At 41.1% G+C, this 12,840-nt stretch overlaps 1 protein-coding gene across 1 annotated transcript in view; it reads left to right on the top strand.

Annotated features, from left to right (window-relative positions):
* fbln1 (fibulin 1) overlaps nt 1–11,283 on the top strand; it is a 31,978-nt gene extending 20,695 nt beyond the window's left edge. Inside the window, exon 18 of the mRNA XM_085359399.1 lies at nt 10,752–11,283. Coding sequence (XP_085215525.1) covers nt 10,752–10,891 — 140 coding nt within the window. The 3' untranslated portion in view covers nt 10,892–11,283. The remainder of the gene's footprint in view (nt 1–10,751) is intronic.
* Nucleotides 11,284–12,840: the final 1,557 nt, after the last annotated feature.

The raw sequence follows: 12,840 nt of genomic DNA, 5'->3' as shown, positions 1-12,840 counted from the left end.
CTGACCAAATATTTGGCATCGGTTTTCACAGTCTTGTGGTTAAGCAAAGTACCATTTAATTCACTTATCCATGGCTATGCTTATCCCAAAGATCATTATTTTCCACAATAAGTTATGGTGGCCTGAACGTGCAAGAATAGAGGGCATAAATCTACATTTGTGTGTTCGTATGCATGTGTGCATGATTAATTGCTGTTGACAGGCAATTCATCATAACTACCTGGTCAGTAGCTGCCACTATGCACAAAAAAAAAAAAGGATTTGCACTGTTTCAAGTAGGAGCAGCAGATACCATCTCCAGCGGTGTGTAACAACAACAGATGTTTGGGTAGAAGCCATTGGTATACTTTAGTGTGGTGGTGACCCAAGGCTACTGGTGGTGTCTGTAGAGGAGCAGAACTGAGCCTTGGCTGAGGGAGGATGAGGGCGTTCTCAGCCCTGAGATGACACATTGTTGGACCTGCTTAGGTGTTTTTGTTTAGTTGGTGTGTTGAGATGCAGGCAGGGTTGGTAGATGAAGTATAGTTTCTTCCTTTTCTCCTTGTTCTTCTTCTCCGAGTGATGGATGAAGGGATGGCTTGTCAGTATGCACATCTGTCTTTAAAGAATTAAAGGGAGGGAAGGAGGAGGAGAGAGTGTGTGGCTGTCACTGGTTAAGGCCAGACTGGTGCGAGCACGCAAGTGTTCCTCTTTCATGCACTTGCAGAAACAGATGTGTACTTATCAAATACACCCAAAGACATGGGAGAGAAAAAAAACCAGTTTATCACCAGCAATAACTCACATAAATTCCTGTAAAACCAATTATAATTATATTGCACTGTCTTGCGAGTGGTGTATTTTTCTTGGAATGCACAACGGTGTAATTCTACATGAACGATAAGCTCTGTTTTGTAATGTGTCATCCACTGTGCACGTCTGTGTGCATGTGTATAAAGAGGGTTTAGGAGAAATTCCCTGTTTATAGCGGTGCTCATTTGCAGGGGCAGCGTGTGTTTGCGCGAGGGAGAGCAAAGAGAGCAAAAGCGTATGGAGAGAAAGACAAAGCGAGAGACTGCAGTTCAGTCAAAGAGGCCGGGAGAGAGAAAATATGTGCAGAAGTAATCCTGGGCGCTGTGCTTCATGTGGTTAAATGTATTGTTCCATTTCCCTGCACTAGGCCTCAGTGTCTCGCCGAGCATTAGAGCACTTAAACTGACGACCACATGAAAGGCCTGTTTGTGAGGAGCCACTTCTCTCCCAAACCCATTGGATGCTTATTGGATGCAGCTCTTGCATGTTAGCACCAGTTGCCCATCACGTATCCAAATTGAGGCCCTGCGCACTGGAGCCTTTGGTCACTGACTACTTGCTGTGAAGTGTGGTGTCCATGGTGTGATGAAGGCCCTCTTGGTTTTATTTAGTGGGTTGTGCTGCTGGTGCTTTGGCTCGCAGATGCAGCTGTTGCATAACCATTGTGAGGCTAGCTGACGTGTCACTTAAGGAAGCTTAGTTTCCAGTATCTCCAGTGTGTCTCCAACAGTGGTATTACAGCTTGGTGGGATGTGAAGAGTAGCAGACATTGAGGCTCCACTAATGAACAAGTGTGTGAACTCAAACTGACTTCGGTCATTATTTTTGGCCACTTTTTGTGTTATTGAACGGGACAAAAGAGGCAATTAGCAGTCCACAGAATCTGTTGCTAACTCGAAAAAAAGTGATTCTTAAAAAGGTCTGATTGGCTGCTGCTCTTTTCCCTTTCACTCCCTATTTTAAAACCCATCAACTTTAAAAGCGCGCACATGCATGCGGTGTAGCCGTAGACATATGCACGGACGCATACACGCGCAAGCACACACACGCACATGTACAGCACTGGCTGAGAACACACCACAATGTAAGAACCACACCGCTCTTTCATAGTTCCCGGTCATCCATCACTGGCTTCAACAGCTCTGTCACATCTGGATAACAACCCTGATGCATCTGTGCAAACAAAGACATCCCTCAGCACTTGGAAAACATAATCACAACCAATCAGACGTGGACAAATTCCCAGGATGACCACAGCAGTAGCGCAACAGCGACCACACAAAGAAACATCTCTTCAGGTAGACAAACACCAGATTCTCCAAAGTGTTTTATTTGTCACCCGTCAAAAAGTGTTGGAAGCAGTCATTGATTTTGATTAGGGGCAGGTTGTTTGAGTCGGGTTGATGACGGGGTGATTGACTCTGGCAGTCAGCGGGAGGGTAGATGAATCCTGCTTTTAAAAACACTGGCTCGGTGGCTTCAGCTGGAAGCACGAGCGTGGTTTGAGGTGTTAATAAAATGCTGGTAGTTCCCTTGTTTGATTGTCTACCAGCGAACTATCATCCAAGAATGGTCATGCTTTTTCTATCACCACGTATCAAGGCCAGCTCAGAGAGCATGGAAGCGTTCTTTTGACTTTAACTGTTACTGAGAAGGCTTCTCTTCATGTGACCGCTTTAACTATAAGTAACTATACATTCAGCCACAGCTCTTATGCTATGCAATCTCCACTTTCAGTTGACACAGCCAAACCCCTGACCAGGATCCTTGTGTGTAAATCCAATGTACAACACAATCAGTAGCCAACCATTGAATGAACCAGTCACCACACATTTAGTCATGCCTTGGATTTGTTCAAATGACTCCTCTTCATGAGTAATTATTTGTCATGGAAGGATTTTAATGTGCCATTAATCATTGCTGTCTGCATTTCTTCTTCTTTTAAGTTGGAAAAACAGATTTTATTGTGTAGTATTGATGTTTATCTTGCTGGATGGCAACAGATTACGTAATGACTTTGTTTATGAATCACAGCCATGATGTAGAGAATCTGTGAGTTTGAGACGCTGGGGCTAAATTCCATTCCAGTTTGAAAGGCAGGTGGAAATATGCCTTAGTGGTTTATACGATGTCCAGAGATAAATATCTTTCGCACTCCCATTGGCACGATGTTGGCAGCAAGCGAGGTAGCCATGGACAAAGCGCCTCTGTGCAGGTAGTCGTGGTCTTCGATGCTGCCGTCCACAGTGACTGGCGGAATGTGAACCTTCTGTGTGAGACATGACCGCCTCTGAGCCAGTGAAGCCTGCAGCTCTAGCTTGTGGCTGTTGCTGGTGAGAAGCTGAGGACAGCTGTGGAGATAAGCAGACAACACGCCGCTCTGCTTCGAGCGAGGCTGTTATTTGGCTGGATCTTTACACGGCCCACCAGAGTGCGCCAAGCCCACGAAGAATCCCTGTCGGGAGATTACAGTATGGCTAATCAAAACACGTTCTCCTCCACACAGTAATCCCACAATCAAACACACAGCGCTCCGCTCGGGTGGTCCACCGCATTCAAATGTACTGATGAAGAGATAGCGATGCAGCAATGTCAAGCTCGCACAGACATTCTGCGTACCCAGTCAGTAAGTCAAGTTACCAAGACACTGGTGTGAACACATATAGTACACATTGCTCGCAATAAAACTGTCGCAATAATTCATTATGATACACTTATCTCCCGTGCTTTGGTGATCCATTTAATTTACACTCATCATTACTCTTTGCTTTCCAGCACTGTGTTTTTAAGAAAAACCAACTGTGTTTAGTTAACCACTCAATTCCCAAAATTAATGCCTGTTTTTAATCCACGCTCATGATGTGACTTGCCCAGATAGATAGCAAAGTGCGCTAAAAGCTCATGAACACGCTGTATACTTCAGTTCTAATGCATAATAAAGTGCAATGATTTAAAATGCAAACAGGGCAGTTTTTCCTCACATACGCTTTTATCCATTTAGTCTACATTCAAGTCTATTTTATGCCCCTGAGCTATGGTTTTTCGCTTTGAAAGGTCAGTTGTAATGTAGTGCAAAGGTTGTGGTAAAGATAATGGTGCATGTTATGTCATCTCAGCTGCTCTGGCCCACAACTGCTAAAACAGAAAGTCCAAGAAAAGAACCAACCAGTTCCCTAAGGCCACTTCAGTGATGTCACAGCCCATGCGTGCCACTGTCCAACAGTGAATCACTGTTAATTGGCCTTAAAATACCAAGCCACACAGACATGGATGGGGTATACATGGGTCCCACTCCCTCTTTGGAGTGGTCAGAGTTGTGTTTGGACAGCCTGACCTGAGTGGCCATCAGTGCACCAGTCAGAAGATAAATACAAAGTCAGACCCTGAGGGGTCTGTACGCTGTCTTCGTACAGTTGATTATCCTGCCGCGCCGGGACATTTGAATGTATTATATTTCAGCCAAACTGAAGGGTTATCAAAACTGAAATTGCTTGTTTTACTAATGGGGTAACAAGGGAGCTAGTTAGCAATTTCTTTGGCTTGCCTTCGAGTTTTTATGGAGAAAACCTTTCAGGCAGTAAAAAAGAGTTATTGAAAAAGAAACCACTCTTTGCTCTGTTTATACAAATGCCAGCAGCTGTGAATCAGTAAGAGATGCACTTGGTACATCAGTGAGAGATCCGGATGATCTCACAGTTACTACAGTGAGGGTGCTCAAGAATGTCCTCCAGTACCCTCTTTGTATACTGGAACTTTGTACAGCACCTGGATGCTCTCCAGGGGTTTCACTGCAGTGAGCATGCATAGCGCCACAACCAGCATGTCATTATACAATACTGCGGTGAAGCCAATGCATACTTTTCATTTGTCTCTGGTGTTAAACCCGTTCATTTTGGATTTTGTCATACACTTCCTTGCTGAGTTGTAGAAACCAGAAAACCCCGAAATTGTACTGTTTACATGTAATATTGCAGACCTCGTGGCCATGAAGGATGACAAATGCCTCCTGGCATTTGCTTCACTTTGTTTTGGGGGCAGCGTCTCTGCTACTACTATGTGTTTATTTAGGACTGTTTTCTTCATGGGAGGCTACTTTATTGTGTGGTGGGATGCTTCTGGGGAGTGGACAAACTGTACAGCTGTTAGGGTTTAGTGTGATGGTGGCTGTTAAAAACCAGTGGGGTCACCTTTGCACCCTGCGGCAGATACTTCAAAGAATTGGAAAGACACCACAAACTTTTCCGGCATTACTTTGCAACTTTGCAACCCAGTCACAGGGCATGCTGTCAGCTGTAGAGGTTTGAAAACCTTCCCGTCTTTATTTATATGAATCTCAGGTGGCATTGCAGCAAATCAAAGTCAACCTGTTATGTGGATGTTGGCCCTTTGCCTTATAGCTTGGAAGAAATGTTAAAGATGCGTATGTGGTTGTGGTTTCACCTCAGGTTCGCTGTGAGTGCGTTGAGGCCCAGCTGTTAGCTGATGCTTTGCCTTCACTGAGGATACCACTGTGCTTTTGATGGGAAGCTCACGGAAACACAAAGTCATCATGTTGGGATTTCGCTGAGGCTTCCGAGAGGTCATGTAAAACGACTATGGTATCACGCTACTTCGTGCAGAGTTGGGCGCTTAAGCCCACAGTATAATGACATAATGACCCTTTCTTGTCCTCAAGGTTCACAAAAAATAGTTCACATGAGGTGTGCAAGATAACTGTGGCACATCTTATATAGATGAACATATATAGGATTAAAAGAAATTCCAAAATCTGAAGTGAGGAACCCTGAACCATGGTTCATGTTTCTTTTCAAATGCTCTGAGAAAACTGAAGGATTTGGACGAGCCATTGCAAAAATTCCGGACAGCACACTTTTGCACTCTGCATGTGCTAATTAGACCACAAACAAATTTACAAAACTCTAATGGGGCCGACACACATACCACATAGCCTTGTTTAGATGCCCTAAATAAATTTTAGTTTAGTTTAGTCTCTGTGTTTTTGTTATTTATTTATGTGGTAAGATTTTTTTTGTTTTACTTTTCACGGAAACCCTCCTCTGGAGTTTTAATGGAAAACTTAACCTCAGCTGGCCCTGATTATAAGTGTTTAGCCGTAATTAGATATAGGCCACAATTAATGCAATAATAACATTTTTTAAAAATGCCCTTAATGTGGACTTAAACCCATCTGTCCTTGCGGTGGTCCATATTGTGCTCATAACAACTTACTCATCTTCATTGCATGATTGCTCATCCCAGGACGGAAGCTTTTGATCAGATCTCGTTTGATTTAAGCAAATGAGCAAAGAATGAACCTTTGCACTGATTAACTCCACTGGCGTTGCATGCCATCTCAGCTGGCTTATGTCTGAAAATAATTTTCCGACTCAAAATCCAATCTCTTTTTCCATGTCAGTTATTTTCTTAATATTGCAGCTGTTGTTAGGTTTAAGAAAAGGTTAGTTCTCTCTGACAACGCTAATGGTTTGGAAACAATAAAATCTCAGACCCGGGCCCCTTTAGTGTCACTACGCAACAGAATCCCAAAACACCAAAACAAGGGGCAACCCTGGTAGAAGTGGGCCCCATTCCACACTTCTCCAAGTGCTTATCACCAGAATCTGCTGGAATCTGTTGTGTGCCCACATTCCTGGCTCGGAGAAGGACAAGAGAGCAAAATAAAGTGACAGAGAGAAGGAGAGACGCCAGTCTAAGTTCCTATAGCTTGCCCCTCCCAGAGTTAAAGATCGATTCCTGGAGAAATGCCTCCATGGCTGTATCGCGTGACTGCAACTGCTCCCCTCCATCAAACACATGGGACTCATTTAGCCTTGTGGGCCACAGTGATGGTGCCACAAACGCCAGCCCCCCTCAGGAAGGGAAGAGAAGGGAGGGAAAAAAAGGCGAATATGTGAGTGGGGGGCCATCATACAATGCCAGTGTCCCACAGGACCCAGTGCATGGCTCATAATGGATCATCATTTGCCCTGTAGTGAATGACAACCAAATGGATTTTACTGCCTTTTTTTTTTTTACAAGTACCACAGGAAAGAGCCTCATAATTCATAGTGATCTAGGCAGTGATCTGTCATTTTGATCCATGCTGAGTTAAACTCTTGAGTCATCCTACTAAAGGCTTTAACATGTTACTGACTCAGATGAGTATGAGAAGCAGAAGTAAATGGGGAAAAAGAAAGAGGGCGGCTGAAGGTGTGATAGGAGGACAGTGTGGTGATTGTGCTGCCTGACTATACCACCGATAGCTGTTCAAACAGGCCAGAGCTGAAATGTCCCCAGCCCTCTGCAGAGAAAAGTCTGTTGACAGCTTGTGTAAACACTGGCATTTTTCCCCCCTCTAATCGCATGTTCACTTAAAAAGAGCACCCAATGAATTCCATGGGGATTCAGTAATGCTCTGTTGCAGTATGTTTATTCTTCCATCTGTTTTACCATGATATCACTGTGTCTTCTGTTTATGGGGTTGTTCATTGGCAGATCTTAGGCTCATTAACAGCAAAGGTTATTTGAAACTCATCTAAATTGATCAGCTGATGCCAAAAAAGTAGGGAAACGCATTTTAAGCAATAAATGCTATTCAGTATTCATTGATGATTACTTCACTGTTCTTTAAAGATCGACCCAACTTCCAGCCTCCACTCTATTCTCAATGACATAGTTTTGATAGAGTTGTGATATGTTAGCTTTGCGTGCGGTGGTTTGAACTGTGCCTCATTTTACTTTGTTATTCAGAACTTTTCATTTGCTATAGTGATCTTTAACTATACATATTTGTTTCTACAGTAGCATCTATTACCATCACGGTGTCTGGTAGTTAACATGCTCTGTTTTTAATAGGTTTGCTGGTCAATATCTAGGCCAAAATCTCAAGACAGAAAACAAGTCACATATACACTTTATAATTTATTAATCGTTGCATTGTGAGAGATAAGGAGGGAGAGAACATAGAATCTCTGCATATTCAGTTTGACTTTTTGTTTTGAGTTGACAGGCCTGATTGCACAGACAGTGAAGAATAGAGCTAAAAAACTCCCAAATCTGTTGCTCAAAAGCCTGATTAATGAACAGTTAAATATTTCCTACTGAAGAAACAACTATTGATTCATCCCTTTTTTGTGGATGGATCAATAGATCTCAGTCAGTGGATGGTAAAACATAAGGTATACCCTAGACGTGGAAGTTAACAATCTAGCACACTGGACTGTGGGCAGAAATTTTTTACTACATTTTACTACAGGGAATAGTGTACACCATTAGTAGAAAATGCACTGGCTGGTTTGAAATATATTTATCTGATAGATTCCCATTTTTTTGTATAAAAAAGTCTTCTTCACAAATGAAATCTAGTCATGGAGTTCCACAAGGTTTTGTGCTGGGTCCAATAGTTTTCATTTAATACATAAAACCTTTAGCAGATATAAAAAAAAATACTACAAAGTTTGTGTCGTTCAAATGATAGTCATCTTTGTTAATGAAGCCAAACGGCACAAATCAATTATTTAAACTGCAGACATGTCTTAATCACACAGGAAGTGATTTGCAGTGATGGGGTGAGCCCCAGATAGTAGATACTTAATGATATTCTCTGACTGCGAGTCCCAACAAAAAATTAACCACTGGCAATGCAAACTGAGTGAGTCCTGAATTAAAACTTTCTCAATTTGAAGGGAAGGAGTTGAACCCACTACCTGTGAGAGCAAATAATATCATTGATTAACACATGACAGTTGATTGACTTATACATTAGAGGGTTATATAACCAGGGAACCACAGAATTGCTTCCTGTGTACATGTCCCTTTAAAAAACATAAAAACCTGTGTTGTTTTAAAGTTATAAATCCAGACAAATTAACAAAGTTTTATACTACTGTGAGGAATCTTGGAGTCATTTTTGTATAGGATATGACACATTAATCAAATATCTAGGTCTGCCTCCTTTCGTCTACACAGTTTTGCTAAAATTTGGAAAATCCTGCTGTAATACTACTCTTTCTAGGCAGGACTATTGTAATTCCTTATCATCAGGATATTTTAAAGATCCAAAGTACCCCAGTGAGAGCACTACTAGAAGGAAAGATTATACATCTCACATACTGTATTAGCTTCTCTTCACTGACTTACTGTTAAATCCTTTTTGTTACATATAAAGTCCTGAATGATCCTACCTTAAAGACCTCATAGTATTATACTATCCCAATAGACCACTTCAATTTCAGGCTGCTGGCTTACTAATGTTTCCTAGACTTTCCAAGAGTAGAATGGGAGGCAGTTTTCAACTGTTCGCCCTGTGTCCCATGGAACCAGCTTCCAGTTTGCATTTGGGAAAGACACAAGTCAAGTCAAGTGGCTTTATTGTCATTCCAACCACGTGCAGTGGTACAGTACACAGTGAAATGAGATAACGTTCCTCCAAACCATGGTGCCACATATGACATATAACAGACAATAAGCACCGGAGTACTTAAGGTGCAATGTGCAAAAATTGCAAACAAAACAAAACAAAGACAGTGCAACACCATACAGAACAGAATGATACAGACACAAGACAGTGCAGACACAACAGTGCAATAGAAATGTGCAAAAGTCTGAGAAGTATGCAAAAAGCAACTTGATGTATGAAGGTGTGCGTACTCAGGATGCTCTCTATAGTCCCTCTGTAGAAGGTGGTGAGAATGGATGGTGGGAGATGGGCTTTTCTCAGCTTCTGTGGGAAATAGAGATGCTGTTGGGCCTTCTTAGTTATGGAGCTGGTATTGAGGGGCCAGGGGAGGTTCTCCCCCAGGTGGACACCAAGGAATTTGGTGCTCTTGACAACTCTTCACCAGTCCATTAGCTGTTGCACCTCCTCTCTGTATTCTGACTTGTTCTTGCTGATGAGACCCACCACAGTCGTGTCATTGGCGAACTTGATGATGTGGTTCGAATTGTGCATTGCTGCACAGTTGTGAGCAGAGTTAACTGTACTTTTAAATTAGGTTTAAGACTTTGATTTTTGATAAAAACCTATGGGTTAGAAACTTAAAGGTTTAGTCTGCTAAGGGACTTCCCTCAGCTTTCAGGTTCTACCCTCACCCCTGAACAAGTCATGACAGATGGCTGGCCCTCCTTGATCATGGTTCCACCACATGTCTCTTCCTGTTAAAAGGGAGTTCCTCCTTCCTACACTTGCCAAGTATTTGCTCATAGGGGATTGTCTGATTGTTGGGTTTTCTCTATAATAATATTATAGGGTCTTTATCTTACAATATAAAGCATCCTTGAGACAACTGTTTTTGTAAATTAGTAGTTTATAAATTCAATTTTGATTAAACTTCATGTCCTAAGACTCTAGATGTGTATAACCATAGTATGCTGCAAATTCAGTTATTGAAGTTGGAAGAAAATAAGCTTGAAACTCAAAAATATGTTCTAAGCTATTATGCAACCTGTCTAGACAGATAATTTAAGGATATGCAAGACTGACAGAGCTATCAGACATGTGAAATTAACGACTGAAGAATGGCTAGTTAAAGCAAGCTGTGACTAGCTTGTGACTACATGTTACTGTCTTTTCACTTTTGCTGGTAAATTACAAATACAATCACAAACTGTCCTTAATTGTAGTGAGGTAAGAGCAAACACTTTGATCCTCAACACTATAAACCCAAACTATCCAGAGCTAGATATCACTAGGGTGAACAAAGAAACCATATTTAAAACACACAGAACTACATTAATAATGACAAAAAGACTCCACAATGACAACAGTTTCTTTGAGGAAAATTATTCTGACTGATTGTAGTTCCTTAAGCTAACCAACTCTCAAGCTTCTGAACAAAATAATTCTTTTTTTGTTTATTGAGATTATTGAGACATGTCATGATACAACAAGTAGTCTTGCTTAGCACGGATCTACACATTTAGCCATACTACTTTTTCTCATTCATCTTTGTCTTTTCCAGGTATTGTTCGCCAGGTGAAGCCTCTGATTGGTCCAGCGATGACAGTACTCAAGCTATCTATGCGCAACCTGACAATTCAGGGCGACTCTGGCCATAACATCGTCAACGTCCATGTGTTTGTCTCAGAGTTTTGGTTCTGAAAATGTCAAGATTTTACCAACAATCACAATATAAGACATCCATTGTCAACACTGTACACATTGGTTTTGTTATATCAATGGACATATCAGTGTTGAGGTTTTAATGTTATGTGTTGACTATGGAATTGCTTTTGACTGTTGCTGAGATGAAATGCTCCTAGCTGCTTCTGAAAAGAGCAATACACTTTGTTTTGATGACAAGCTCAGCATTATGTGCACAAATATGAAGAAACTTTATATTTTAAAAAGACTTTTTTAATTGAACGTGCATGCATTTGGAGAGGCCCTTAAAGGATATGGGGATTACATTCAGCCATACTCTTTTCATGATGTTTAAGCCTCTGTTTTTAAAACACCTACCTTTCCTTTCCTACTGTGCACAAACTTTTTTAAAGGAATAAACATTATTTTTTTTGTTACAGTATTTGTTATATCTGTTGTTTTTTCCTGATAACATTTGAAGACCAAAATTGTTTGTTATTTTAACAGCTTTGGTTCAGTCCTTTTTCCTATCCTTCATCATGTTTGGCATTGACATACCCAACACAGTTTTAATGTAAAACAAGGTATGCAATGCAAAGTAATTTCAAATTGCTTTACTACCTTAACATAGTATACCAACTGTAGTATAAATATTATTTGGGCTCATGTCATTCAAAGGCTCACTACTGGCTGTTTTAATACAAGTAATCCATAAATGTTAAGATCTCAGAAACAGATGTAAAGACTGAAATAAAATATATTATAAGGCAGAATTCACACATGGAGATGAAATTGACAACAGTATAAAGATGTCAGGATTTACAAGCTAAAACTGGAATTAAACAAAACAAAAAAATTCAAACCTTGTATCCTGATGGCTCAGAATAGTGAAGAAATATTTTAAATGTAAGCATATGTGAAATGTATTTTTATCACATTAGTGATCCTTTATAATTTTGCCTAGAGTGCCATCGTCATTACAAGTACTAAAGTTGATTTTGAGCATTCAGACATATCAGTACTTGTGATCTTTTTGCAGTTTAGAAGTTGGGAAATGTAAGATTTTCCTACATGGCAAAGTAACAATAGGAAACAAGGTGATAGCAACACTTAAAGGCCAGAGTCACTTGAACCCATGTAACTGTATTTTTAATTGTGCCTGACAAATTATGTTTAAACCAGATATTCCCTCTTCAGACAATACTAAGGATGTTGGGATGGGTGAGAGGCTCATCTCAGACAGAAAAAAGCTGAATATGTGTAAGCGACAGTCCAGCTATCAGACTGCAATGTGGCCAGGGCCAGTTAAAGACTTCAAAGAAAACAGAGGATGGGGCACATACATCAGGATCTAAAGTCTGTGATAGATTTTAAGGCTCTACTGAAGGGGAGGAGGGGGAATCCTCTTCAGAGGAAATAGAGGGCAGCAGGTTAATCTTGTGGTCAACATGAAAAGAAAGAAGAAATGCAGTGTGCCTGTGGATGTGAGTGCATGTGCATGTGCACAACGTTAAGCTATACTCTGAGCAAATGGTTAATGCATGCATTGTAACTGTTTTATTTCTGGATGACATATAAGTGAGTAGCCTGACTTTTTTTTGTATGGCCTTATTTGGAGAAGAGGTGGGAATAGCTGGAAGTAAATGATGAAATAATGTGAACTGCTGTGATGACAGATGATAATAGATGTCCACATGTTCGGCTTTTCTATAGTGCATACCAAAATCCACAAAAAACCACACACACACATTGTAAGGATGTAAACAGCTGGAAACGAACAGCAAAAAGCTGTATAGTCAGACTGTGTGGGAGGACATTACCCAGAAAAGGCCTGGCTTGCTCTGAAGCTCCACTGTAAGAAAGACTGGGGCAGCAGTCCCTAGCAAAGTTACCAAACCACATACATGTGTGGGGACAAATGAGCAAATATCTTCTGCCAAATTCTTCATCCCAAGCCAAGAAGGAGC

The sequence above is a fragment of the Diplotaxodon limnothrissa genome, linkage group LG7 (assembly GCF_057381915.1).
Source record: "Diplotaxodon limnothrissa isolate DT_005_m linkage group LG7, D_limnothrissa_male_GT1.1, whole genome shotgun sequence".
Classification (NCBI taxonomy): domain Eukaryota; kingdom Metazoa; phylum Chordata; class Actinopteri; order Cichliformes; family Cichlidae; genus Diplotaxodon; species Diplotaxodon limnothrissa.
Note: the sequence above shows the minus strand (reverse complement) of the source record. Positions and strands in the feature narration are given on the sequence as shown.